The 26,172-nt window shown below is 49.6% G+C and overlaps 1 protein-coding gene across 2 annotated transcripts in view; it reads left to right on the top strand.

Moving 5' to 3' along the window:
* The window catches only part of ralgapa2 (Ral GTPase activating protein catalytic subunit alpha 2), a 97,993-nt gene that overhangs the window by 6,097 nt on the left and 65,724 nt on the right, over nucleotides 1–26,172 (top strand). Inside the window, exons 2-11 of one of the 2 annotated variants that reach the window (XM_083682742.1) lie at nucleotides 8,789–8,899; nucleotides 11,007–11,056; nucleotides 20,317–20,374; nucleotides 21,716–21,759; nucleotides 22,013–22,193; nucleotides 22,743–22,858; nucleotides 23,045–23,183; nucleotides 23,904–24,109; nucleotides 25,043–25,321; nucleotides 26,122–26,172. The exon at nucleotides 26,122–26,172 is cut by the window's right edge and continues 129 nt beyond it. In XM_083682742.1, coding sequence (XP_083538868.1) covers nucleotides 8,789–8,899; nucleotides 11,007–11,056; nucleotides 20,317–20,374; nucleotides 21,716–21,759; nucleotides 22,013–22,193; nucleotides 22,743–22,858; nucleotides 23,045–23,183; nucleotides 23,904–24,109; nucleotides 25,043–25,321; nucleotides 26,122–26,172 — 1,235 coding nt within the window. Of the gene's footprint in view, nucleotides 1–8,788; nucleotides 8,900–11,006; nucleotides 11,057–20,316; nucleotides 20,375–21,715; nucleotides 21,760–22,012; nucleotides 22,194–22,742; nucleotides 22,859–22,893; nucleotides 22,919–23,044; nucleotides 23,184–23,903; nucleotides 24,110–25,042; nucleotides 25,322–26,121 lie in introns of those variants that run through there. The other variant, XM_083682741.1, reaches the window with a different exon arrangement.

Genomic DNA, 26,172 nt, shown 5'->3' with positions numbered 1-26,172 from the left:
TAGTCGCTCCACTGACCTTTGATATTTCATTTGAAAGGAAGGGGGATGTTTGACAATCTTCAGAGAAGATTTTGTCTCCTCTGATTACTCAAGTCGCATGGTTACTCAAGGACTTCCAAAGGCTTCTGGCCCCGGGTTGTATTCATTCTTTCTTATCAATGTCATGTGTTTGACAGTTTTCTCTGATAACCAGATTCTGAATGATCAAAACCTTGTGAACATCATATTGAACAAAGCTTGACAGAAGATCATAGCCTGTTCTCTAACCAGAGAGAGGAGCAGAGAGACGGACGTCGACTCAAGGACAAGCCTATCAAAACAGTCGTACAGTTTCAGCATGAAGTGTGTGTTTGATGTGTCATTTACACACCACATGGAAGTCAAGACCAGTTTGTCTGGTCACGCTGGTTTTCTGGTTGCAAGTTCAAATAACGTAGCACACTGGAGACCCAATGTGGGAGCAATAACCTATGAAAAGCCTGTGGTTGAATCCTCTAATATCTGTTTTGGTCTTTCTATCAGTTTTGTTTTTCTTGCAGGTTGATGAATATCTTCCAAGCGTGTCCAAACCGCTCTAATCTGTTGTGGCTTTCTAGATTTAAAGCCTACGGGAAACAAACCAATCGTCATGGCATAATCATCTGGATTTGTTACAGACTACTTTAATCACTGCCTCAGTACATCATGTCTCTTACCACCCTTGTCGTCATTTTCCCCTGAAATAGACACCTAAAGGCTGTTTTTTTGCGTTTCAAAGGCATGGAGTTCCAGGCTCAGCCGGGGCCTCTGCACTCTCCGTTTGATGTCCTGGATTAATTAAGGAAGGTATTTGAGGGGGCGAGCTCTTGATGAAGAGTGGCAGTTGCCAATTTTGCGGCTCCCTCGCGTTAAGATGTCAAGGTTGTCCGCTCCATGATCTGTGAACACAAACGGGGTCACAGCCTCTGTAAACTACCACGTCTGTCACACCCAGCTCTACCCATGTAGAGAAGGGGTTCAGTTGGTTGCGTCGCACGGTGTGTACACACATGATGCGGATACAGCCTTTCATCACAGCGCTGCTGCTGAAATGGCAGTGTTGCAATAATGAAATTGACTGATGCGCACTGACTTGCACACTACATACTGCGAATACGTTTCAACCTGAGTGACTGTACGGTGACGCGATGACAGAGACACAGTAGCATGACGTACACAGTTGCCAATATCACACGGCGCTGCCTTGGCTGTGTTGCAAGGCTGTTGACAGTTAGCTGGTAAAGCACTGTTATTTATTACCGACGAGCACGCCATCTATGAATTACAGCTCCAGTCGTACCACCGTTGGTTCACAGAGAGCTACTTAGCCCCATCGCTTTAACCTGACAAGCTGTTAATCACACACTGTAAATACACTGCTCAGAGATGATGATGATGATGCACGGCCCAGGCTGTTATTAATGTCTTTTACCTTGACAAGCCGTGGCGGTTTTAAATCATGCGTTGGGCCGATGCTTTCAGGGAGGCTGTTAGGCCCCGGCGCTGCAGACTGAGGGCCTTATCAGCTCCACAGCTCCAATGCGTTAGTCTGTAGTCCTCTAACCACCCCTGATAGAAGCTGAGTGGACTCCAATTGATATTCGTGATAAGAGACACCAGTTTGGCTCAGTGTGTGATGAATTATGATGGATGGCTGCTGCACTGCCTATCCGTTCACTCGTGGTCGGGAGCAGCTGTGTGTTATCAGGGCCTACTGAATGAGGTTCCACTGCCTGTTCCTGAGCAGGCTACCTCCCAGTGAATTGTCTCGTGTGACGGGCAGTAGCGAAGTCTCCCTCTGCCCAGCGGGTTGCCATGGATTTATCATTAACCCTCTTCTTAACGTGGTCAAAAGTCGCCGCGCTCCTCTCCCCGGCTGTGTGGAGCTGGCTGCTGCAGATTGAAGGTCTATTGTTGTTGTTTTCTCCCAACTTCCTCCTCTACAGTGGCTGCTACTTGATTTTAAAATAGCTTTGTGGCTGGCGGTGCTGAGATTAGGGTTGATTAGCACACTCAGAGACAGAGGAGGAGGAGGAGGAAGATGAAGAGGAGGCAGACTCCCTGTTGAGCGTCAGCACTCTGTCAGGCTGATGCCCCTCCATGAGGTGATGGTGGTGGTGGTTCGGTGTGAAGAGGTGCCCATTTCCAGCCTTGTAAAGGGGGCATACAGAGCGGTGATGTGGTCTGTCTGCAGATGCAGGGCACAGCTCCAGCCTCCAGGTGTCCTTGACGGAGTCACACTGACTGGCAGCTCAGCGCTGCCTAGTGACACAGTGCCTTCCTGGCTGCCAACGCTCCTCCTTTGGGGGGGGGGGGGGGTCTCTCTTCTTCTTCATCTCCCTCTGGCCTCAGGCACTAACACACCCAATCAAAACCGTGTCCCAGAGAAGAAGTCTCTTGTTTTCAAATGAAATGATCCATCCCCCCTCAGTGTCTCCATGTACTCTCTCAGTCCCTGCAGTGTGTGGCCCAGAATATCGGAGGTGCCTAGCAGCTATCCTAAGCCTCATCCATCAGCCTCCACATTAGCAGCCAGCCCCACGTCTCCCCAGCTCTATGTTGTTGTTTGCCCCTAGGCATCACAGTCCCTTAAAGACCCCTCTGTGTGGGTCTGCTCTGAGCTCTGTGCCAGAGACATTGTGTTTGTCTCTCTCTCTCTCTCTCTCTGTCGGTCTGTCTCTCTCTCTCCCTCTTTCTCTCTCTCTCTCTCTGTCAGTCTGTCTCTCCCTCTTTCTCTCTCTCCCTCTTTTTCTCTCTCTCTCTTTCTCTCTCTCTCTCTCTCTCTCTCTCTCTCTGTCGGTCTGTCTCTCTCCCTCTCTCTCTCCCTCTTTCTCTCTCTCTGTTGGTCTGTCTCCCCCCCCTCTCTCTCTCTGTCTCCCACCAGCTCCACTGCTACTGCGTGCTGCACCTGGAGTGTTACAGCTAGCCCAGAGCTAATGCTAATGAGAGTCTGTCTGATCAAAGGCTGATTAGGCCTTCCTTATGGGTATGACAGAGCATATTAATGACTACATAATGGTGTAAATGGTAGACATTTAGCCTAGTTCCCTGGGGTTAAGTAAATGCAAGTTTTTTTGTTCCGTGTGTTATGTGCCGTGTCAGTTTGAACAGGGAGATGTGAGCCGTGTATCTTGACGTTTGTTTTTGACTGTGTAAATACACCATAGGCTCCAGGTGACCTTCACCCGCTCTAACTAACACTGCTCTCTCCCAGAGCTAGCTAAGCTAACTCAGTTAAATGTTAGGCTAACCAATTAGCCAAAAATACATTGAATACCCAGCCTATGCGGTCTTGAAATGTGATTCTTTGTCCCACCGAATACATTTTGTTCTTGTATCATTTTATTTTTTAGCTTAAGCCTGGTTGTTTTAGCCAGAAGATATGTCCGAACTGTCTGGTGTTGTACATGTATCACTGAGCAGTCAGTCGGAGCCGCAGTTTAACCCGAAGCACAAAAAGGTCACAGTGACGCAGAGAGAAGGCCACGTTGACGTGATGTCACCGTGTGACATGACCTCTACCACGTGACCTCCTTAGCCGGTCAACAGACTCTAACAACCCTCACATTACCATTCGGTCTGACATTTGTGACCAAATTGACATTTGGTGGCAGCGTTTTCCCATGTTTCTCCATACTGTACCCTGAGAGGAAAAATATGCTGGGAAAGGAATTGAGCTCAAGATATCTGCCTGGAAAACATGCTGTGAACATGCTGTGTTTTTCTTCCTGAGTACCTCTGTCTCTGAATATTTAATATGCCCTGGCTGCAGGTTATTATTCTCCAGCTGGCTTTTCCCCACACAGGGACTCAACAGCTGCTCATTTTTTGACAGTCATCAGGAAATGCGTTTCGCTATCGCAATAACCAACTGTCTCATTACTCTCAGGCCCGGTCTGATTCTTCCTCTCTGATCTCATGTGCCGTCTTTGTTCCATGTGTGAGTGCTGTAGTCCAGAACTCTCATCCCACTTGACTCGGTGGTCTTACTTAAGTCAGGCCTAAAGGCTACTCTTGTTCGTACTCATTGTGTCATTAGACGATAGAGCATTAGCACTGTGCCTAGACTCCCAACGTGGGATTACAGATTGGCAGAGTGGATTTACAAATAAGCCGTTTGGAATAGCAATTGACCCCCAGCTCTGCTCTCTGCTGGTGTTGAACTTGGCTGGACTTTCTCACAGCGATGCTATTGTGTGTGTGGATCACTGAGTGTTGCTGGCACTCGCACACTTCCACAAACAGACCTCTCGGAAAAACAAAGCAGAACCAGAGCTATCAAAACAGTACTCCTCCTTCCTCCTCCTACTCCAGTTGACAATTAAAAAAAACAACAACATGATATTTCCTCTCATTTCCACCATGGCATGACTTGTGTGAAGATGACAGCTCATGGCTGCTGCTGCTGCTTCTGCTGCTTCTGCTGCTTCTGTTTTTTTGAATCACCCTCCCCTTCTGGTCTGTTTTTCCCAGCTCAGGCACATCGGCAGGAGGGTGAGCCAAAGGCGGGGGGGTGGGGGGGGGGGGGTGTCAGTGGAGGGACACAGGTGTCCTGTTTTGTTTAGAGGATACAGTGTCATCTCCTGCATTCCCCGGGCTGACTCTGAGTCCGTCAGTGCAGCCACCTGAGAACTGAGAAGCCCATTCGGGGGGTCGGGGGGGGGATAGCCTACTGTAAGACTCAGAAGGCCTACTCTAGTACTCTGAGGTCTGTTATGAACCTAAGTCTCTGGTTATCATGAGGCGGAGTAGCCTATACATGCCATTCAGAAGAGATCAACAATACTACTGTGTGTGTATCAGCCTACTGTACTGGTGACTGTAAGATGTGGCCAGGTCCTTGTGAGATATCCCTCTGCTGTCAGTCCTTATGTCTTCCCCTGGCGTCGGCCTCTCAGCAAAGGGCTCTTATGAGGCTCCACCGGTCGGTCATGCTCCACAGCCTGGGCCTGGCTCTGGGGCATCGGAGCAGATGGAGAGCAGTGAATCTGAAGGGCGGGAAGAGCGGGATGACAGGCTCTGATGGGTCAGTGACCTGCAGGATATCAAACAGAGCTGATCCATCGCACGCAGACACACACGCGCAGGCACACACGCGCGCAGGCACACACACACACGCAGGCACACACACGCAGGCACACACACGCAGACACACACACACAACCACACTCACCGACTAACATGCACACTTTGTTGTGTCCAAGGTTTGATATCCAAGATAACAGAGTGAAGCGTCAAGATGTCATTTCAAGAGACTGGACATTGAATATCCTCTTTGTTTGTTGGTTGTTGATCAAAATTATTTCAACATTCCGAACACAGGATTTAGTTTTTTCTTCAGTATTTGATTAGACAGGAACTCAAATAGCAAAAGCGAAGTTGGCCAGTTGTAATGTTGTTAGAACAAGGTGATAGGCTAGACAACCACTTAGATTAGCATGTTGTCCAAATAAAGTATTGAAAGGAGAAAAAAAAATCCCTTTTGGACAATAAATATTGTAGCTGTATTACAGGAATATGGAAGGAAGTTACCGGGGATGGCCTTGTTATCTGACCAGTGACCCTATACAGTACACACACACACACACACACACATACAGAAACACACATCCAGAAACACAAGCGCACACACACACACACACATCCAGAAACACACGCATACACACACACACACACACACTCACTCACACCCTCCCGATTCCCTCCTTCCCTGAGGATGTGCCTGCTTGGACTCTCTCTGTCCTTTCTCCTCTCCTGTTCTCTCTGGGCGCCTCTGCTCTGCTGATGAGTCAACATGTTTTCCTGAGCGGCAGGCAGGAAGAGCTCCAACACAATGAGCTGCGCTGAAAGCCGGACCATGTGAGGGGCTGAGATAAGAGGCCCGCCCTGCTTGGGCTCGCGGTACCGTCCCGGCCCTCAATGGACCAGCACACTGGCACAACTAGGGTTGCCTGTTTTTAAAGCCCCCTTTTTCAGTAGTGCAATGCCAGGCTGAGGCTGGTACGGTCGTCTAGCCTGGAGGTTATACCACCTACTGTACCCCTGTAGCAGTGGCAGGGATGCACAGCTTGGTATGTTCTGTTCTGTTGCATTATTGAAAAGTGTCTGCTGATTTATCAAATGAATTATTGATGATATTCGCACAAGATATCCTGCACTTGCCTGCAGTACTCTCATATTGTCCATGATTCGGCCTCTCAGGTTAACGGTTGTTCAAAAGCTTTAGACCCTTCACTGCGATGTGTTGGCGTAGAGCCTGTCTGTGTGTGTGTGTGTGTCTGTCTGTGTGTGTGTGTGTCTGTGTGTGTTTGTGTGTGTGTGTCTGTGTGTCTGCTATAGTGTGAATTGAACAGATCAAGCAATTACCGTAGCTCAGTAACTGTACCCCCCCCCCCCCACACACACACACACACACACACACACCTCACCAGCGCAATCCGCCATGGCCGATCCCTTCAAGAGGCGTGAGAGAGAAGAGAAGGAGAATCGAATGAAGTGTTTTCTCCATTGGGAGACGGAGAGCAAGAGAGAGGGTTAGAGGAGGGGAAGAGGGGGTGTGTGTGGAGGAGGGTTGGGAAGTGGCCGAGTCGTGCTGTTGTGGAGAGAGGCAGGAGGCTAGTCTGAGAGGATGTAGCAGGCCTATGCTCACACACACACACACACACACACACGCACGCGCGCTGGAAAGTCAATATTTGGTGGCAGACTTGAAAGGTCATTATGTACTCACTGTGATGCTGCTAGGCTGTGTTGAGACGCCTCATTCAGCTGTCCACTCCAATAAGGGCTCGGCTAGATCTGCCCCAGCCCTGACTGACTGAGGGAGGGAGAGAGAGAGAGGGGGAGAGAGGGAGAGACACTCACATAGGCCTATCAATCATTTACCCCCATCACATATCATTCACTCTCATATATTCCAATGACTCCGGTGTTTCTGCAGTCAGTGAACCTGTGCGCTGAAGGGTGTAATGTCGGTTTGTGTGTTAATAGTGTGTGGAAGGAATTTCCCTCCTCTGTTTGACCCTTAAATCCAGCATTATCGAGAGGATTTTGTGCCCGAGAGAGAGAGTTAGTACAACTTTCTGTGAAAGGAGACTTATCTGCCATGCTTGGCTATGCTGTTGTGTTGATCCGCTTAAAGACGTGCCATTTGTTTTACTGTGAAATCCAGTGTTTTGAACCCGACTGTTTTTAAGATTGTGTCATTTTGTAAACATTGCTCAAGGATTCAGAGATAGGCCTGATGCCTGATGCAATAGGTGCATTTTCATGCGCTTAAGCAGGCAGAATTGTCACCCTTGTGCTGTACAGCTGAGCTACAGCAAGCTTTTTCGCTGTGTTGTTGCTATTTCTGTGTCGTGACTTTCGTCCTCCAAACATTGTGGCGTTCACGTTTATATGTATGCCATTTAGCTGACGCTTTTATCCAAAGCAACTAACATTGCACTCTATCCCAATAAAGCAGAAATGCCCTAAAATATATTTTAAAAATCTATATGATCACAGGGGACTGTGTATGTATTCTCCTTTTGTTATGGGTGTGTTTCACAGGGCTAACATGCATCGCCACAGTGTCGTTGTCTCTCACTGGGCTTCAAATGCCAGCGCTCCCCCAGAGCCACCAGAGAGCTAGCCGGGGGGGTTTGGGGAGCCGTCCAATTGGCTGGTGGTTTGTGGAGTTTGTGGGGGTCCACAGCAGAAGGTCAGCCTTAATTGCTCAATTAGTGTGCAAAGTCTCTCCCTGTTCTATATATTCTATTGTTTACCTCAGTGGCAGGGTATGGCTTTTAACAGGACGCTTGTTGCATGCCTATTGAGTCTGATACTGCTCGATTGATTTCATTGACTGTGTGTGCGTGACTGTGTGTGCGTGACTGTGTGTGCGTGACTGTGTGTGCGTGACTGTGTGTGCGTGACTGTGTGTGTGTGACTGTGTGTGTGTGACTGTGTGAGTGTGTGTGTGACTGTGTGCGTGTGACTGTGTGTGCGTGACTGTGTGTGCGTGACTGTGTGTGCGTGTGTGACTGTGTGTGCGTGACTGTGTGTGTGTGGCCGTACTGCGTCCAGCCCCACAGCTCGGCCTGGCCTTGAACCCAGCAGCACTCTCCATCTCTATAGCAACCTGACAGATAATCCTACACAAGCGGGACTAAGTGCTGGAGGTCAGCATATCGTATAAGGAATAAAAACCAAAAACAACCCCAAAATAGGGATGAGAGAGAGAGGTGTGGTGTGGTGTGTGTGAAGTGAGATTGTCCCAGATTCCAGAATTGGACACAGCTGTTTCCAAGACACTGTTTGGAGTGTTGTTGACAGAGGTGTGATTCAGCATGTTGGCTCCCTGTAATCCCCCCCCGCTCCCCCATACCCCTGCACCCCTGTACCTACCTACCCCCCCCCCCCCCAGTCACAGCGTGATCAGCAGTGTTTGATACAGTCATCCTCCTCCCCCGCTCATCTACCGGCTTTTGATAGGCCCTATTTTTAGACAGGGTTTTTTCTGATCAGTCCTTGGTGTTGTTAGTAAGCTGGAGTCTGACATGCAGTGATTTTCCAAGGCTTAGGGTTATGATTGTCTCTGTGGCAATATGCTTGGTTATGATTCTGTCTGTGGCAATATGCGAGGAATGGTATCAAACACACGTGCTTCCATTCCGTGCTTTACAATGACCCTGTCCTCTCCTCCGATATCTACCTCCACCAGATTTAGATTTACGGCAATGAAACATTCATCTAACTGTGTGTTTTTTGTGTTTTTTCTAATTTGCAGATATCATTGAGAAAAGTGAACTGAAGACGTTCTTCGAAGGCAACTGTTCGCAGATTTATTTTATCTTCTATGAAAATTTCATTACACTGGAAAGTAACTTAAAGCAAAAAGGTAAGGAAAAGTACACTTCCATGTTGCCCATGGCTACCCCAGTAACCGGTACAGTATTACAGTATTATAATTAGCTTGGTAATGGCATTTTTAGCTCGCTGAGAGCTTGTGTCAGGTTCAATACCTCAGGGCCTGTAGTTTTCATTCCAGACCTCTTCCCTAAGCTGCTCAGGGCCAATTAGATGATCATTAATTCAGACTGGATTGCAGTGAAATGATTTGAGCGAACAACCAAAGAATAGTCAGTGATTTGGGACCTCGACAATGAGAGAAACCAGTCGTAAAAAAAAAAAAAAAAAGAGTTTCTGCAGTGCACTAGATTACATCAAAGGGATCTGACACCACCTCAGGCCACATACATATACTGTAGGCTTCTGTGGGGAATGCACATCTTAACCATTTTTCTGAGTTGAGAGTTGTTAGTTTGATATCCCCCCCCGACACTACTGCGAGTAAAATGGCTACACAAAGATGTACTGTAGGCGGTTGCAGAGCTGAAAGCGGTAAAAAGCCCTCATTTGGGGCGTTCAGTGGCGTAGCACACTAAGGCGCATACCATATCATCGCATGGTCCCCGGTTTGATTCCGGCCATCGACACATCCTGCATGTCATCCCTCCTCTCTCTCTCTCTCTCTCTCTCTCTCTCTCTCCCCCATCCTTCCTGTCAATCTCTACTATCTCTATCCCAATGAAGCAGAAATGCCCTAAAAACATATAAAAAAATAAATAAAAAAAAGCCCTCAGTTGTACAGTCTCTGGATGGACCCAATGAGAGGAATTAAAGAAAGGTAATCTGAATCAGAAGATGTGCCAATCCTCCTCATGATAACGGCCTGCCGCTCCACCACCGGTTCACGTGTTCAGAGAGAGGTGAGGAAATCCGGAGGCTTTTTTCCTCTGGAGTCAGACTTGGCTTGACGCTCCTCATCTCACATTTCCCCAGAACTCCCTACTTCCTCCTCCTCCTCCTCCTCCTCCTCCTCCAGAACTGACTCCAGGCACCAGGCGAACATCACACACACACACACAGTGTGCAAATTGATTTAGTCCTGGATTCCTGTCAGAGACACGTAGCCTAGCTAAACACTTTTAGACAGATGGAGCATTGAAGTGACGTCTCTCTCTCTCTCTCGCTCCCTTTCTCTCTTTGTCTGTCTGTCTGTCTGTCCGTGTCTCTCTCTCTCACTCTTTCTCTCTTTTTGTCTGTCTGCATCTCTCTCTATCTCGCTCCCTCTCTCTCTTTGTCTGTCTGTCTGTGTGTGTCTCTCTCTCTCTCTCTGGTAGTCTGTCTGTAGTGTTTGTTAAAGCATGTGTTCTGTAATGGACACTGATCAGTGGGCCCTCCCCCAAGTCTCCTCACGACACTCACTCTGAACACTGGGTGAACTTCCACTCTAATGCGTGCTCTAACGTTAGGCCCTCAATTATGAAGCGCTCTACTTTCCCCGTGCTCTGTGTAGCTCTGTAGGAGGACCTGTTTGAGAGGGATGAGTTCTGTTTCCACTCTTTTCTCCTCACTGGAGCCCTCTAGACCGCTCTCATCCCTCCTTACTTCAGAGAAGGAGGGATGACCTGAGGGGCACAGGCACCTGTTTTTTTTGTCTCTGAAGAGCTCACACCTCTGTGTATGTGTGTGTGTGTGTGCTCACACCTCACACACACACACACACACAACCCTGTGCTTGAAGCCCAGCTCTTGAAAGCCAGAGAGCTCTTTCAGTGCTGCTTGCGATGAATGATGAAGTAGGACCTGTTCTTCCCCCGGCCCTGGAGAGCTGCAAGGACAGCCAGCTTTTCATTCATGTCAATACATCTCACACTGTACACTGAGAAACACACACACACACACACACACACACACACTGTCTGTCAGTGGAGAGCTGATACCGATATCAGACCTAGCCTTGTTATCACTGATGATATGTGGAAGTGGTTAGAGTAAGTAGCAGATGCTAGCTCCATTTACAAGGGTAAGCATCGGTATGGAATGAAGCTCATAGGAAGTATGTGAGAGACAAATCTATTTCTATGACATTTTCCAACGCTTGAAATGTCCGTTTCTGACTGAACTAACGTTTCTCCTCTTCTTTTTTCTCCGTCTTCCAGGGAACAAATCACAAAGGGAGGAGCTGGACTCTATCCTCTTTATTTTTGAGGTGAGTTTCTTCCTCCCTGAACCTCATGGTCGCGGCGATGCGTCCGCTGCTGATGCGTCCGCTGCTGATGCGTCCGCTGCTGATGCGTCCGCTGCTGATGCGTCCGCCGCTGATGCCCGGCGACAGTCCCGGTGACTCGCTGAACTTGTTTACTTGTGAACTCCGCGTCCACACACACACGGGGGGGGGGGGAGGGGGGGTTGGTGGGGGGGGGCATGACGCCGCAGCTCGTTTCCACCTCAGCTTCCTGAATCGAGTCTCGTGTGTGTATATATAGAACAGGAATAACGTTAGCTAGAGATAATAGACACTGTCTTGATTTGATTTTGGACCTTTATGGATGCACACACAAAGAGAGTGGTGGAGGTGTTTCTGGGGGGTTTTCTATGTGGTCTTTTACCTCTCTGGAGGTGAGTGGAGGCGCTGTGTTGAACGGTAACACCCTGACTGCTGTCTTTATTCTCCGTGCTGTCGTTATTCCCTCCCTCCCTCCCTCCCTCTCGCCCTCTCGCCCGCCTCTCCTGGAGGTTAAAGTCCCCCCCCCCCCCCCCCCACACTTTGTTTTCCCACCTGACTGCAGCGGCAGCTCCAGTTTCCAATACAAACACACTGCTCTCCGGTTACATTTGCTCAGGGCAGGGCCGGGAGTCTCCGGCTGAGGAGGAGGAGGAGGAGGAGGCCTGTCTGGTGCTTTCAGTATGAAGTGTGTGTGTGTGTGTGTGTGTGTGTGTGTGGTTGGGTGGGTGCGATGTATGCGGTGTGTATGTGGTGAGTGTACGTGCCTGTGTGTTCCTGCCTGCGTGTGTGTTTGTGTTCCTGTGTTTCTGCCTGCATGTGTGTGTGCGTGCCTGCGTTCCTGCCTGTGCACGTGTGTGTGTGTGTGTGTGTGTGTGTGTGTGCCTGCGCTCCTGCGTGCGTGTACGCATGTCACTTTGTTAACAGAGGTCACTCTAGCCAGGTCAACACAGAGGAAGAGAGGATCCCAGGAGCTCTGTCTGTCAGTCAACCTGCCACACACACACACACACACACACACACTCCACTCTGTCAGACAGCCAGCCAAGCATCCCCCAGCGTGCTCCCTGTGTCATCACGTTGCATCTACCTATCAGAGAGTGGACGGTGTTTGGCGACTGGCGTGCTCATGACACAGAGGTAGAGGACAGTATGTTACGTGTCCTGCGCTTTAAAAGGCTGCAGATAATCCAGGTGGTGCATGTCCACGGTCCTCTTCCATCCACAGATAATCCAGGTGGTGCGTGTCCACGGTCCTCTTCCATCCACAGATAATCCAGGTGGTGCGTGTCCACGGTCCTCTTCCATCCACAGATAATCCAGGTGGTGCGTGTCCACGGTCCTCTTCCATCCACAGATAATCCAGGTGGTGCGTGTCCACGGTCCTCTTCCATCCACAGATAATCCAGGTGGTGCGTGTCCACGGTCCTCTTCCATCCACAGCGAGTGGCGTTTTTGTCTCAATAGGTTCGTTTTTACTTTAACCTCACATGTTGTTGTTCGAGGTTTGGAGGGAGAACTTCACAAAATGACACATTAGTGTCTTTTTGACACTAAAAAAAAGTGTATTTTTGACGTGAGTGTTTAAACTTGGATCCCTATCAAAGTGGGATAGGGTTTTGACATAAAGTGCTCTGTGCCTGTCAAAGTAGATTTTCTAGATTTCACTCTGGCTCTCTCAGACCCACTCTGCGAAATGAGAAGCCTGCGCACGCGCACACACACACACACACACACACACACACACACACACACACACACAGTTGTGTACACACAAACACGTGCAAACACACACGCACATGCACACGCACACGCACACGCAAGCCCTAAATATAGCCCCCGGATCCCACAAGACTCCTAAATATTTATGGGGGCGTCCTTTCAAAAAAAAACAAAAAAAAAACATAACTAATACTGAAAGCCGCTTTTCCACTGCGGCGAGGAGATAAGCTCACGTTGAGTGGTGTGTGTGTACACGACAGATACGCAGCACTTTGATCCCGAGCCGCTACACGGTGCTCACTTCTCTTTGAGCCGACCAGATAAGACGTGTCGAATCACACACGCGGTTGTACTGTATCCCACTAGGCCTTTAACTTCACATCCATGACCTACCTTTTGAGGGCATAACACGCTTTGAGTTCATGCGTCTCGGATCTCGTTCGCCCCACAGGCGGTGCGTTTCAAAGTGCTAAAAAAAAAGAGAAAAAGTAATGAGGCGGAATGAATGGTTAGGAGAGAGGAAGGTTTTTGAATGTGTTGTTGTTGTTGTTGTTGTTGTCGTTGTCGTTGTCATGGTCATGTCATGTCAGGCCGGTGCAGGTGTCCGTTGTGCCTGTCTGTGTCTTTCTCTCTGGTCGTCTCTCTGACTGGTGCCACCGTGTCATGTGACCTGCGGTGCCCCTATTTGCAGGGCCGTTTATCATGAGTCCATAATATCATTAGTGTGGGTTAGACTAATCAATCAAGCAGAAAATAAGCACCGGTCGCCTCATTCCTAGACAGCCCAGGGGTGGTTGGGTGGGTGAGTGTGAGTGTGAGTGTGAGTGTGAGTGTGAGTGTGAGTGTGAGTGTGAGTGTGTGTGTGTGTGTGTGTGTGTGTGTGTGTGTGTGTGTGTGTGTGTGTGTGTGTGTGTGTGTGTGTGGGGCAGTAGGAACAAAGCCATTAGTGCCTCCACGCCTTGTGACACACTTTAATGCTGAATGGCAGGCTAAGAATAAAGACAAGAACCCCTCCCTCCCTCCCTCCCTCCCTCCCTCTCTCCATATCCCACTTTACATTCCCCAAAGGTGCAGTCGTCTCCTCTGCCAGGCAGGTTGAGAAACGGGGTCTCTCCCCATGCCCCCCCCCCCCCCCCCCCCCTTGGCTGTGGATGCTTGACATTTCTCCAGTGTGTTATTGTTTCGATCTGGCTGTGTTGGGGGGATTACCTTACTGCCACCGGGAGAGGTATGTGACCCCCTTTTTGTGGGTCGCTGGGGGGGGGGGAAATCATCCTCCGCGCATATACCCTGCTAGAGTAATGGGTGGCTCGGGGGGGGTGGGGGGGGGGGGGGCTTTTGTTCCATCAGCACCCCCCCCCCCCCCCCCCCATATATTCTCTTTGTGTCTGGTGCCATGGAGACACGCCGCCCGCCACAACAGACTGTGCTGTCACCCCGTGTCTCAGGGAAGGCCGGAGGTGGGAGAAATGGGAGGACATGGTCATTGTAATAGATGGAACGGGATGAGGAATGGTATCAAACATTCCTTGATGTGTGTGTGTGTGTGTGTGTGTGTGTGTGTAAGAGAAGACCAGAGTATGTTGGGGTGTGGGGATGGAGCCTTTGTTCTACAGCTAACCGGGCCACAGACAAAGAGTGATGTAGCACAGGCTTACATCTGTCCCTCTATATTCAGAATTCACCTCAACCCGATCTCTCCCTGAATTTAAAAAAACAAAAACAAACAGACATTGATCTATCAGTGCTGGCACTTATTCAGTCCATGTTTTTGCCCAACAACCCTATTAGCGGTAAAAATCAATGTCTATTTTCGCTTTTAATTATCTCTCTTACCGATCTAGCCTAGTGCATAGGAGACAGACACAGATTCCTCTCAGCCGTACTCATCCCGCAGAGAGAGAGAGAGACAGTGCTTCACATTCAGGAGCGGACCGTCAGAGACGCCAGCGGGACATTAGAAAAAAAGCAAGAAAAATAAAAAAAGCAAGTGGATGGTGGCGGTTCTAGGACGCACGCTGCGTGTTTGCTAAGTCGCGCGGTGAATACCACCTCTGTTAAACTTGATCAAGCTTCTCCTCCCATAAAACACTGGGCCCTCACACCCAGATGGGCACCGGACATAATGGCTGCTTTCTCTCTCCCCCTACCCCCACCCCACCCCCACCCCCACCCCCACCCCCCAGCCCTGCGTTCTTCTCCATTACCTCTTTTACTCTGTGTCCTGTCCTCACAGCCAAGAGAGCTCAGGCTTCAGCTCTGCTTATGAGATGATACAGACACAGTGTTCTCTTTTAGCCACGGGCAGGCGGTCGGGCAGGAGGAATAGGAGTTTGCATTGCACCTTGCCCTCTTGTCCTGGGGGGGTTGGAGCGTTGCGGTGGCATTGGCTCTGCTGCCTCTGGTCTGGGGGTGGGGGGGGGGGGCTAGGCCTGACTTTAGAGTCGCTTTCCTGCGCCGGTTGGCTAATCAGTGACCGCGCCATTGTAAAAGGAGTTAGCATAAAGGAAGCCACACTAGATTGGACAGGTACTTGGCATCTGTCCATGTCAGTTTCCCTTCACGTGGTTAGCAAACAGTCATATTGTGGGTAGGGTGCAATGCAATGACTTCTTCAGTGACTGCTGACTTTGGGAAAGAACTTCTATAAACTGCACAAGCTCTATAAACAGAACATAAATATGAGCCTCAAGAAGTTGTTTTGCTGTTTTTGTTTTCAGTTGGCGTCAAGTCAGTCGACTGATACTTTTCAATTAATTCAGTATGACTTGCCGCTGTGCGTACAACATTAAAGCAAATATGAGTCGGTGGATGAGTAATAGTGGCGAAACGCTTTGAAGAGTGTCACTAATCGAAGCAAGTGTCTGTAGGTGGTGGAAACCCCTCCCCCCCCCCCCCCCCCCCGAGTCGAGACCTCTGTCGTCACTGTCACAAGACCAACGCTACTCTCTGGTCACATGACAGCAGGACCACTGGCTTTAGTTGATGTATTATTTACCAAAGCTCTATAGTACAGCTGACCTTTGACCTGTTGTGAGTCAGCCGGTGGGTACAGGCTGTCCTTGGGGTTGTGGGATAGGCAGTGGCACTGCGGTTCTTTGGCCAAGGGGGAAGTCTGAGGGAAGCCTGCATCCACTTCCCCAAGCTCTCTCTCTGTCCAGGGCACGACCCCACTGTGGACCCAGCCAGCCAGCCAGCCAGCCAGCCAGCCAGCGAGCCAGCCAGTGACCCAGTCACCCAGCCAGCCATCCGTCATCCAGCCCCTGACTCAGCACTCTGAGCTCAGACCCACTCCGCTGTGACTTCCACACTGGGAAAGCACCAGTTTAGGTCTAGACTGTTGACTGTTTCTTCATTAGTGTGTGGGGGGTCAAATGTTGTTGATGCCTTATTTGGATGCAGGGAAATTTGCCTTTTTTAGTTTAGTGTTCAGTAGATGTGGGCATGGAAGGAGGTTGTTCTCAAAAGGCCTAGTAGTAGTAGTCGTAGTAGTAGTAGTAGCAGTAGTAGTAGTAGTCGTAGTCGTAGTAGTAGTTGTGGTGGTGGTAGTAGTAGTAGTGGTAGTATAGTAGTGGTAGTGGTGGTAGTAGTAATAGTTGTAGTAGTGGTGGTGGTGAGGTTGTTTTTCTTCTCTGGTGTCCACAGTGTTTACCCCACTCTGACCCAGCAGCCAGCCTCTCTTTTTCATATGAGCTCTATCTGTAACAGGCTACCTTTTCCATGTCCCGGATGGCTCCGGGTGTTTTAGCTCCCTCTGAATGGCTAACTAGGCTTCTCTCCCACAGGGACTGGGGAGCTAAGCCACAGTATTGTCGCTTCAGCCAGGCTTTGAATATTCAAATAAGGAGATAATGCCTCCGTCCCAGCGCTAATCTTGGGACAGTAGCGAAGCCCCTTAAGAAGACTAGGCCAGCCCACGCTATAGAGCGAGCGCTGTAGGAGAGGAGAGGACAGTCGTGTTCTGAGAGATAAAGGCCATAGAGGACAGCAGTTCCGCAGTTCTCATTATTTACAGTGTCTACTCAGCCATTGCTCATGGGGGGGGCAGACGATTGGCCATGATTGATGTCGGTTTAAGTGTTGAGCGCGAAGGCGGGCCATTAAAGCGCCGGGGTATGTAAATGGTCCAAGTAGGTCATGAATAAAAGAACGTCAAACCTGTATCTCGGCTGGCCATCAGTAGCTCTCCTCTCTCTCTTGTCTTCTCCCTGGCTTAATGGCCTTGTACCCCCACCCCCACACCCCCACCCCCCCCCCACCCCCCCTCCTCTCTCTCTTGTCTTCTCCCTGGCTTAATGGCCTTGTACCCCCCCCCCCCCCCCCCCCCCCGACCCCCACCCCCCCCCCTTTCTCTCTTGGTACGCATCGAGGGTGGAAAAACTACATGTCTCTTTAGAGGCCATTTTCAACGTCTTTCCAGAGACTGAACCGACAGCCATTATGAGTTATTCCTCCTTTCTTACGTGAATAATCTTCCTTGGTTTAAATGTTTCATTGACTGACTATTCATAAAGGCGAGGCTAAATGTTTTTGGACATGCGTTATCTTTTGTAGGACCGTTTGAAGTGACTTGGACATGCAGTCGCCTCAGTGTGTCTCAGTGACTCCCAGTGATTTGAGACGTGTTGCTGAGGTCGGAGAAAAAAGGGAATATCCAGCCAACCGGGCTGCTGATCAAACTGGTCATCAGAAGCGTGAGGAAGAGCAGCAATGTATTGTGTTGCTGCCACCCACTGGTTAGAGGGTAGAATGAAGACTTTTCTTGAATTTGTTCTCCACAGGCTCACTGACTGTTTTTTTTTTTTTAATGTTTAATGCTGGACATCTTTTCTTTTCTTTTCTTTTCTTTTTTAATCTCGGCTAATTTCAGTTTGCACGGTTTTATTCAATTTCATTGAATATTTCAATATTACTGTCGGCTGAATGTTAATTGTCATACAATATAGACTAGGCCTAGGCTTCCAGAGCCAAAAGCCTGCAGAATGTGTGTCTAGTCTAGTTCTATAAACGGGGGAGGTCATTTGGTTGCCATGTTAAATGAGTGATCTGGTTTAAGTGCTTAAATTTTTCAGTACTGTATATATGGTCCCATCTCTCTCTTCATTGGTTCAGAACTCAGTCAAACTCTGACATCTGGATGTCTTTCTGGATGTTGACAACAACTTGGTTAGTTTAGTTTTCCAATGGTTCATTTAGGATTAAGCATTCTACTTATTAACAGTGAACTTTGACCTGCTCTCTGTTCACCTGCTGTGACTGCTGTGGTGTGATTGTCACATGCTTGCGATACCGTTCACTCAGAAACTCTGCTGCAAACAGACGGTCATGTAACTTAGGTATGTAGAATAGCTCATGTTTGACCTTTTTGGCAGGAAGGTTTCCTCTTGTCTTCCGAGAAGTCGTCTCTCTCCAAGTGTGTCCTCAGGCATCATTTCAAACTCTGCAGGACCCTATTGCATTATTCACTTTACTTCCACAGTACTTTCAAACTACGGAGAGGGTGGCAAATCATCTCGAGGTGCAGTCAGTGTAACCGTTCCCGTCCTACCAAAGTTAAAGCTGCGTACTTCAGAAACCCAGAACGAGTCTGGAAAGTTTGCCGGAGGTGGCTTTGTGTTCCCGGCACTGTGAAAAGCCCTTGTGGGACACCTCTAGGAGAAGTGTATTCTGAGTCATGTTCGCCCTGTGGCTGGAAACCTAAGTGTGGATCATGTAAATGTGCCGGAGTTCGAGGCCCCCCGCGGTAATGCCCCCATCTTTATGCCTGGAGAACGGCTCCAGATTAGAGTAACTCCGCCAGCCCCGGTCTGCTCAGCCCCTTTCCCTCAGATGCCACAGAGCTTCATATCAGCCCTGTAAATTCTCATTGTTGCGGCTGCCATTCTAGCTCAGCGGGGAGCCCCCCCGCTTCTTCCTCTCATTCCCTCCCTGCTCTCCCTGGTGCCAGCGGGGGGGGGGGGGGAGGGGGGGGAGAAAAGAGAGAGGGATGGGTGTTATTACACTCTCACTCTCACTCTCACTCACACACACACACACGCTTTGACGCGGGCCCCCCACTGAGTTACCCCCTAGAATAATGTGTCTGCTGCTAGTGTTGGGGATGTCTAATCCCTCCCTGGATCAATAGGGAGGTGCAGCAGCAGCCCCGACACACATGTGGCATCACGCTCTGGATCAGAGAGGAGTCAACCAGGACAGACAGACACACACACAGACCGACAGACAGGCAGGCAGACAGGCACACAGAGAGACAGACAGACAGATGCAGGCAGGCAGGCAGGCAGGCAGACACACAGACAGACAGACAGACCGACGCAGACAGACAGACAAGACAGACAGACAGGCAGGCAGGCAGGCCTGTCTGTCCGACCACTGTTGTCCCAATGGCTGAGAGGGATATAGACAGAGAGAAGGAAACTAATAGATACAGAGAGAGAGAGAGAGGGAGGGAGGGAGGAGGTAGGAGGGGATTTAGTTGTTGACGAACTGTGATGTGCCCATACTCCTGAGTTGGAAGACACTCTGGGCATAATGTGGCATGGATCTTCTGTTCGCCACTAAGCCGGGCTCTGGTCCGGTCTCTCCTGGCTTTTGGAGACGTGCTTTGCATGTGTGGAGATCCCCCGTCTCTCTCTCTCTCTCTCTCTCTCCTACAGCAAACTCACTTCACATCCAGGACTTAATCTCCCCAGAGCTCTGTTTCTCATGCAGACTAGGGGTTGGTTGGAGGGGTGGCCACCGCATGTATCAGCCGAAAAGGATGGGCTTGACCTCCACATCGCAATCACCAAGTCCAATCGGGTCCACGACGAGGGCCGACGAAGTGGCCAACCAAGTGGGCGCATCAATTACCCACAATGCATTGCCCACAATGCATTGCCATTAAAAGGCGTCACACACACACACACAGGCATTCCATAGCCCTCTTTCTCATCTCTCTGGAGGGACCCTGTTAACCCGTCCCTCCGCTGTGGAATAATGATGGGCTGCTGAAAGGTCAGGCCACTCTAATTGAGTTGTAAAGCCGCGGTTGACGAGGTGATGACATTTCCCAGCGCTGACCCGTGTCACTGGGCCGGCCCGGCTCAGGGGCCGCAGACACGCTCGCTGGAGGGAGAGCAGGAACCAGGCTTAAGTGGACTCTGTTTAAATGTTTTGTTGAGCATCTTGGCAGCGAGGCCCTAGTGTGTGTGTGTGTGTGTGTGTGTGTGTGTGTGTGTGTGTGTGTGTGGCGGGGGGGGGGGGGGTGTGTGTATGTGTGTGTGTGTGTGTGTGTGGCGGGGGGGGGGGTGTATGTGAGAGAGTGCGTGTGTGTATTATTGTCACTTAGCCAAAGTCCCACTTAAGCGTGGGAAGTAGCAAGCTACATTGAGTTGTGTTCAGGCCCAACCAGGTCCTTCCCTCTCCTTCTGTGCTCTACTTGTGTTTTTACTATTTTAGCCATAAGTGAGTTGTTTGTTTGGTGAAAAATGATTACAAATGTTTTTGTACTGATGTTCCAAATATGTTCCCTTATTTTCCAGAAAATTCTGCAACTTCTACCAGAAAAAATCTACAGTCGATGGCAGTTCCACAGTATAGGTATGTGCCTCTGATTCAGCTGCTTTTTAGTTTCTACCCTGGTTGCCCTCCCTGAACATTGGAACAATGTCTGAATACGTTTGCCTCAGTTCAGTTCAGTATACTGTCCTCTCCTCCCTCTGTCACTAACCACAAAAATAAACCAAGGAAGCTCAGATTATCTGCACCACCACGCTCAAACGCCGTCGTGTAAGAAGAAAAATAATTAGTCGCGGAAGGGGAGGTAAATGAAAAATGCAAATGATATCCTCATCTGAAATGCAAATGGGTAATTGAATTATGCGTCGCTCGGTTTCAGCCTCACGAGCAGGAGGACCCTCGCAAGAAGCGATAACCTCAATTATAAGCTTCTGTTTGTCCCCCGTTTCTGCCGCTAAAGCGGCGAGGCAGAGATCACGGCTGCCGATGCCCCCCCCCCAGGGCTTATCGCCTGAAATACGGAGGCTCATCCCCCCGCCGCATCCCCCCAAACACGCACCGCGGTCCTCGCTCTCCGCCGTTACCTCCAACCTCCCTCCAACCTGCCTCCCCCTCCAACCTGCCTCTCCCTCCAACCTGCCTCTCCCTCCAACCTGCCTCCCCCTCCAACCTGCCTCTCCTTCTCTCCCCATCCTTGAAGGAAATCACCCCTGCTGCCATACATAACGAAGCAGTCCATGCTATGTTGATGGCGTTGGCCTGTATCCAAGTCGTGGATGCCTGAGGAGTCACCTTGGTGACTAGACTACTGTTAGCCACTGTTAACCCCTCCTGCCTGTCTCCCTGTCTCTCCTCCTCCTCCTCTCTCTCCTCCTCTCTCTCCTCCTCTCTGAGCACAGGGACTCGGGAGGCAATTTATTTCCTCTTCATTTAGCAGACGACAGAGAACGTCATTGATTTAACCTGATGAGCAGAGAGTAGAGCCTTCTCTCTTCTCCTCCTCTCTCTCCCTCCCTCCCTCCCTCCCTCCCTCCCTCCTCCACCCCTCTGAAGGCATTTAGCAATCAGAGCAATGTCTCATTTGATTACAGATAACCTGATTGGCTTCATAAATGCACACCCGCCAATTGACTTTGTATTTTATTTATTTTTTGCCTGGAGAATGCGCACGCCCCCCCCCCCCCCCCCCTTCCCCCGACATGGTTTATCAGCCACCACAAGGTCAATATAGATTGACGGAGCCGGCACACTTGTCTTTCTGTGCTGAAGTGTACGTGTTATTGTGTGTGTGTGGGTGTGTGTGTGTGTGTGTGTGTTCTCTGCGTGGTGACACATCAGGTGGAGGAGAGCGCATCCATTGGTTTCAGGCTTGTGAAAAGCCAGTCAATAATTGTCGCCCCTTTTGTTACCGCTTTGTTCCAGGTTCTATTCTGAAAAAGCTTTTACACACTGGAAACTCGTTCAAGGTAAGAATTAATGGTGGTGGGGGGGGGGGGGGGGGGTGTTTATCACACAAACACACAGTTTTTTTGTTTAAAAAAAAAAAGAAAGTTATGCAAGACCACCCACATGTGCATACTGTACAACACAGTGTATGAGGCAGTCATGGCTTATGGGTCTTCTCTGATGGACTGATGGTAGACCGTAGAGATAGAACAGTGTCTATCTTCCAAGGTGTAGACTAACCCCCCCCCCCCCCCCGTGTCCGTCTGACTCCAGATCAGATGCGAAGGCATCCGTCTGTTCCTGCTGTGGCTGCAGGCCCTGAGAGATAACAGTGCAGAGGAGCAGTTCCTGGTCTTCGCCTGCCTGGTGCCGGGCTTCCCCGCCGTGCCCTCCTCCAGAGGCCCCTGCACCCTGGACACCATCATCTACAACCCCTTCTCCAACCCTCCGGATGGTGAGGCTCACACACACGCACACGCACGCACGCACACACACAGGAGACACACATACATACACACACACACACACACACACACACACACACAGAGGTGACACACACACTCACTCTCTTCACATCGCCCAAGTTTAGACGCACACACACACACTCTCTCTCACACACACACACACACACACACACTCACTTTTCACATCGCCCAAGTTTAGACTCTTTGTCTCCCTGAATCCTCGGCCATCCAGCCAACTCATCTGCCAAACGGAAGTTCCAAGTCCCTATTTTTGGTCCAGCGCCTCTTGCTGCTGAATGTGTCCCAGCTTGAACATGCGTTGCCCAGACACATTTGAAATTCCTTCTGGAAGTTAGTGCTAATTGGGCTGGGATGGGTGGCCGTGGTCCTCCGGGTGCCAGGGAATCACACTGGTGGCTTGTGTCTGAGTCCTATGAGACAGGCTGTCTAGGTGAGAGAAAAAAGTGAAAAAGTTTGGTGTGTGTGTGCGTGCGTGCGTTTGTGTGTGTGCGCGTGTGTCTCTCTCTCTGCCTGAGCAGCCAAGGTGGTGCCAGAGGAGATCACCCCGCTGGTGCCCGCCGTGCTGGGGGAGAAGGTGGCAGACGACCAGACGTGCTACATCCTCCAAACCCTGCTCAAGTTCATGGTTGTCCAGGTAGGCATCCCAGTCCGCATTCCTATCCTCCAAACCCTGCTCAAGTTCATGGTTGTCCAGGTAGAGACCGCATTCCTATCCAGGTCACTCTGTATCTGATCTCCTGTCTTCTCGTGTCGTAACTCACTCTTATCTGTCTCCATCCGTCCGTCCGCCTGTCTGTTTGTCTGTCTGTCTGTCTGAAAGGCGTCCAGCTTAGAGTGGAAAAACAAGGACAACCAGGACTCGGGCTTCAGGTTTCTGTTCAGTCTGTTCAAGAAGTACTACCTGCCTCACCTCTTCCCCTCCTTCACCAAGCTCACCAACCTCTACAAGCCTTTATTAGGTAAGCCTTTGTGCCTGCTCAGTCTCTGCGCTGTGAGCTTCCTTTTTGTCCCAATACTGTCAAATGCTGTCCGTTTGCAACTCGAGAGCGTGCTCCAAATGAGATCCAGTGGAACGCTCCCGTACCCTTATGTGTCCTGTTTCTGAAGCATTGGCGGTAGTCTTTTTAAGTGCAGAGCAAATTGGATAGTTGATGCTCTCCTTCAAAAAAGAGCTTTGTAGAAATGTACCATTTTGGAAAAGGTGTACAAGCATGCTCTTCTCTGGCTATTGAACCACACAGTCCAGCATCTACCAGGCCTTGACCCTACGAGAGGTTTCTCTACTTCTCCACTAATCGCCTGCTATAATTAGCTGGCCTATTCTGTCTCAGGCTGAATACTGGAGCAGTCACAGCAGCTATTTCAATCTAATTGCCAATTAACTCAAAGGTACTGTTTGAAATTAAATTTCCTTTTGAATTACGAACCTCGTCTACGAGGCTTTTTGCCGCTGTGAAATGATATGGGCTCAGTTCAATGACGGTACGGGCTGAGTAAATTATCAGAGCTAAATGACCAATTTCAGCTGAAAGATTGGCATTGAAATGATTGAGAGCAGTACCAACTCCTACTCTCTTTTTCACTCTCCCTCTTTTCTCCCTTTCCTTCCCTGCTGCCTCTCTCTTCCCCTCTCTCTGCCTCCCTCCCTCCCTTCCCCTCTGCCTCCCTCCCTCCCCCAGACCTCCCCCACCACAGACCAAAGCCTCTGTATGTCCCCGTCACGCGTAACAACGAGAGCACCTTCTGTACGCGGGACCAGTACTTGGCCCCCCGCGTGGCCTTCATCACCTGGCTGGTCACCTTCTTCCTGGAGAAGAAGTACGTCAGTGCCGCCGCCGCGCCCAGCACCAAGAACGGGGCCGAGGTCATCCCCAAACTCATCCAGGTAGGAGATCATCCCCCAAACTCATCCAGGTAGGAGATCATCCCCAAACTCATCCAGGTAGGAGGTCATCCCCCAAACTCATCCAGGTAGGAGATCATCCCCCAAACTCATCCAGTTGGGAAGATCATCCCCCAAACTCATCCAGGTAGGAGGTCATCCCCCAAATCCCCCTACTCATCCAGGTAGTCCAGCCCAGGTGTTCCTCTGTTGTTGCCCAGGTTAGAGCGCTGTTGGCTGGGCAGGCAGGTCCTGCTGAGACAGGTCTCTCTTTTAGAGGAGCCCTGCTTACAGTCTTTTCCAGCTGGCCTAACCTTCCTCCTAGACTTTGATTGCTGCTTTTATGATATGGTTACATTTATTTGTTTTGTTTTTATTTAGTTTTTTATTTTATGCACTTTTTTCTTAGTATAATGAAAAGCGGTTTCTAAATGTAATATATTATTATTATTATTATTATTATTATTATTATTATTATTTTATTATTACAAACATGTTACAGATCATACATTTACATTCAGATTTGCAAACATGATACAATGAATGAATTGCATACCAATTACAACAGTTAATGGACACAATGTAATCAATTAAGACATGAACACTCCTCGGATGACAAACTGTTTATTGAGGTCTTCAACTGAACAAGTGAGACAAGACAATCTCATCTGAGTACAGAATGAAGGTACTGTAGTGTGACCCGCTGTAAGTGGGAGACAAGGTGATCCTGCTACACTAGAGGGACAGGTCTCCCGCATGTTAAACAGGTTTAGTCACCCAGCACACATACACACACTGCAGTGGTCCCAGTGTGTGTATGCCGAAGCCCTCAGTCACAGCTCGAAACCCTCTCCACCTCTCACTGCCAACGTGTGTGTGTGTGTGTGTGTGTGTGTGTGTGTGTGTGTGTGTCTGCGCGCCTTTGTGTGTGTTCAGACTGTCACTGCGGGCAGTAGCAGTCAGGAGAAGGAGAGGGAGAAGGACAAGGACAAGGACAAGGAGAAGGAGAAGGACCGGGGGGTAGAGGGGGAGCCCAACGGGCCCGCCGAGCCGGAGAAGAGCCACTCCAACAGCAGCACGCTGTCAGACCGGCGCCCCAGCGACTCCAGCCTCTGCAGCATCGACGAGGAGCACCGCGGCGTCTACGACATGGTCCACGCCATCCTGCTCTCCACGCGGGACAACGTCAACTTTGTCAACGAGGTCTTCCACCAGGTATGGATATGCAGCAGCAGTTGTTATTGTTGAACCTGTTGTCGAAAAGTACAAGAGTGTTTTTACATCAGGTCAGGACCGCCATAGATTGAAGACCCGTCTCTTCAAGCTACATCTTAACGGTCCCTCCTAAAGACCTCTTCACCCCCACTAACCCCCTGTACTAACCCTAAACCTAACCCTAAAGACCTCTTCACCCCCACTACCCCCCCTGTACAAGTTTCTCTCCTGCTAGCATTGTGACTGCCGATGGCCACTGGTCTGAGCATTGATTATTTTATTTTATGATGACTGATGGAGAGATGATTCACTTACTTTAGATAAAGGCGTCCGCTAAATGCCATAAATGTAAATGTAAATGACCCGGACCAGTCCAGATTAAACGAATAAAAACAAGCCTGCGGTTTCAATGTAGTCATTTTCACCGTAGTCGATGATAGTAGGAGTAGAATTGGTTCTGTCCCCTCCTCTACTGTATGTGTGATGCTCGTTTGATTTCCTCCCGGTCACCACTCGCTTTTGAATGCGTTGATATGAATAACCGTAGGAGATGAGTTGTATTGGACTGCCCTCTAGTGGACGGACCGCTTCACTACATCAAAGATACATTCTTAGAAATTGGACTTGAACACACTCATTCTCAGGATCAAAATAGAGATCATGTGTGTGTGCAGTCGGGAGAAGGAGAGGGCAAATCTCCTGGAATTATATTATCTAATTATATAATAATAATAATTATGCGTTAGAATACATAACGCATATTCTAGTAAATCTCCTGATGTCTCTATCTTCCCCTGCAGGCCTTCCTGTTGCCGTCCTGCGAGGCGTCAGCGACCAGGAAGGTGATCAAG

This window comes from Argentina silus (genome assembly GCF_951799395.1).
Source record: "Argentina silus genome assembly, chromosome: 13".
NCBI classification, from domain to species: Eukaryota; Metazoa; Chordata; class Actinopteri; order Argentiniformes; family Argentinidae; genus Argentina; species Argentina silus.
The sequence above is the reverse complement of the archived record's forward strand: the minus strand, read 5'-3'. Positions and strand labels throughout refer to the sequence as shown.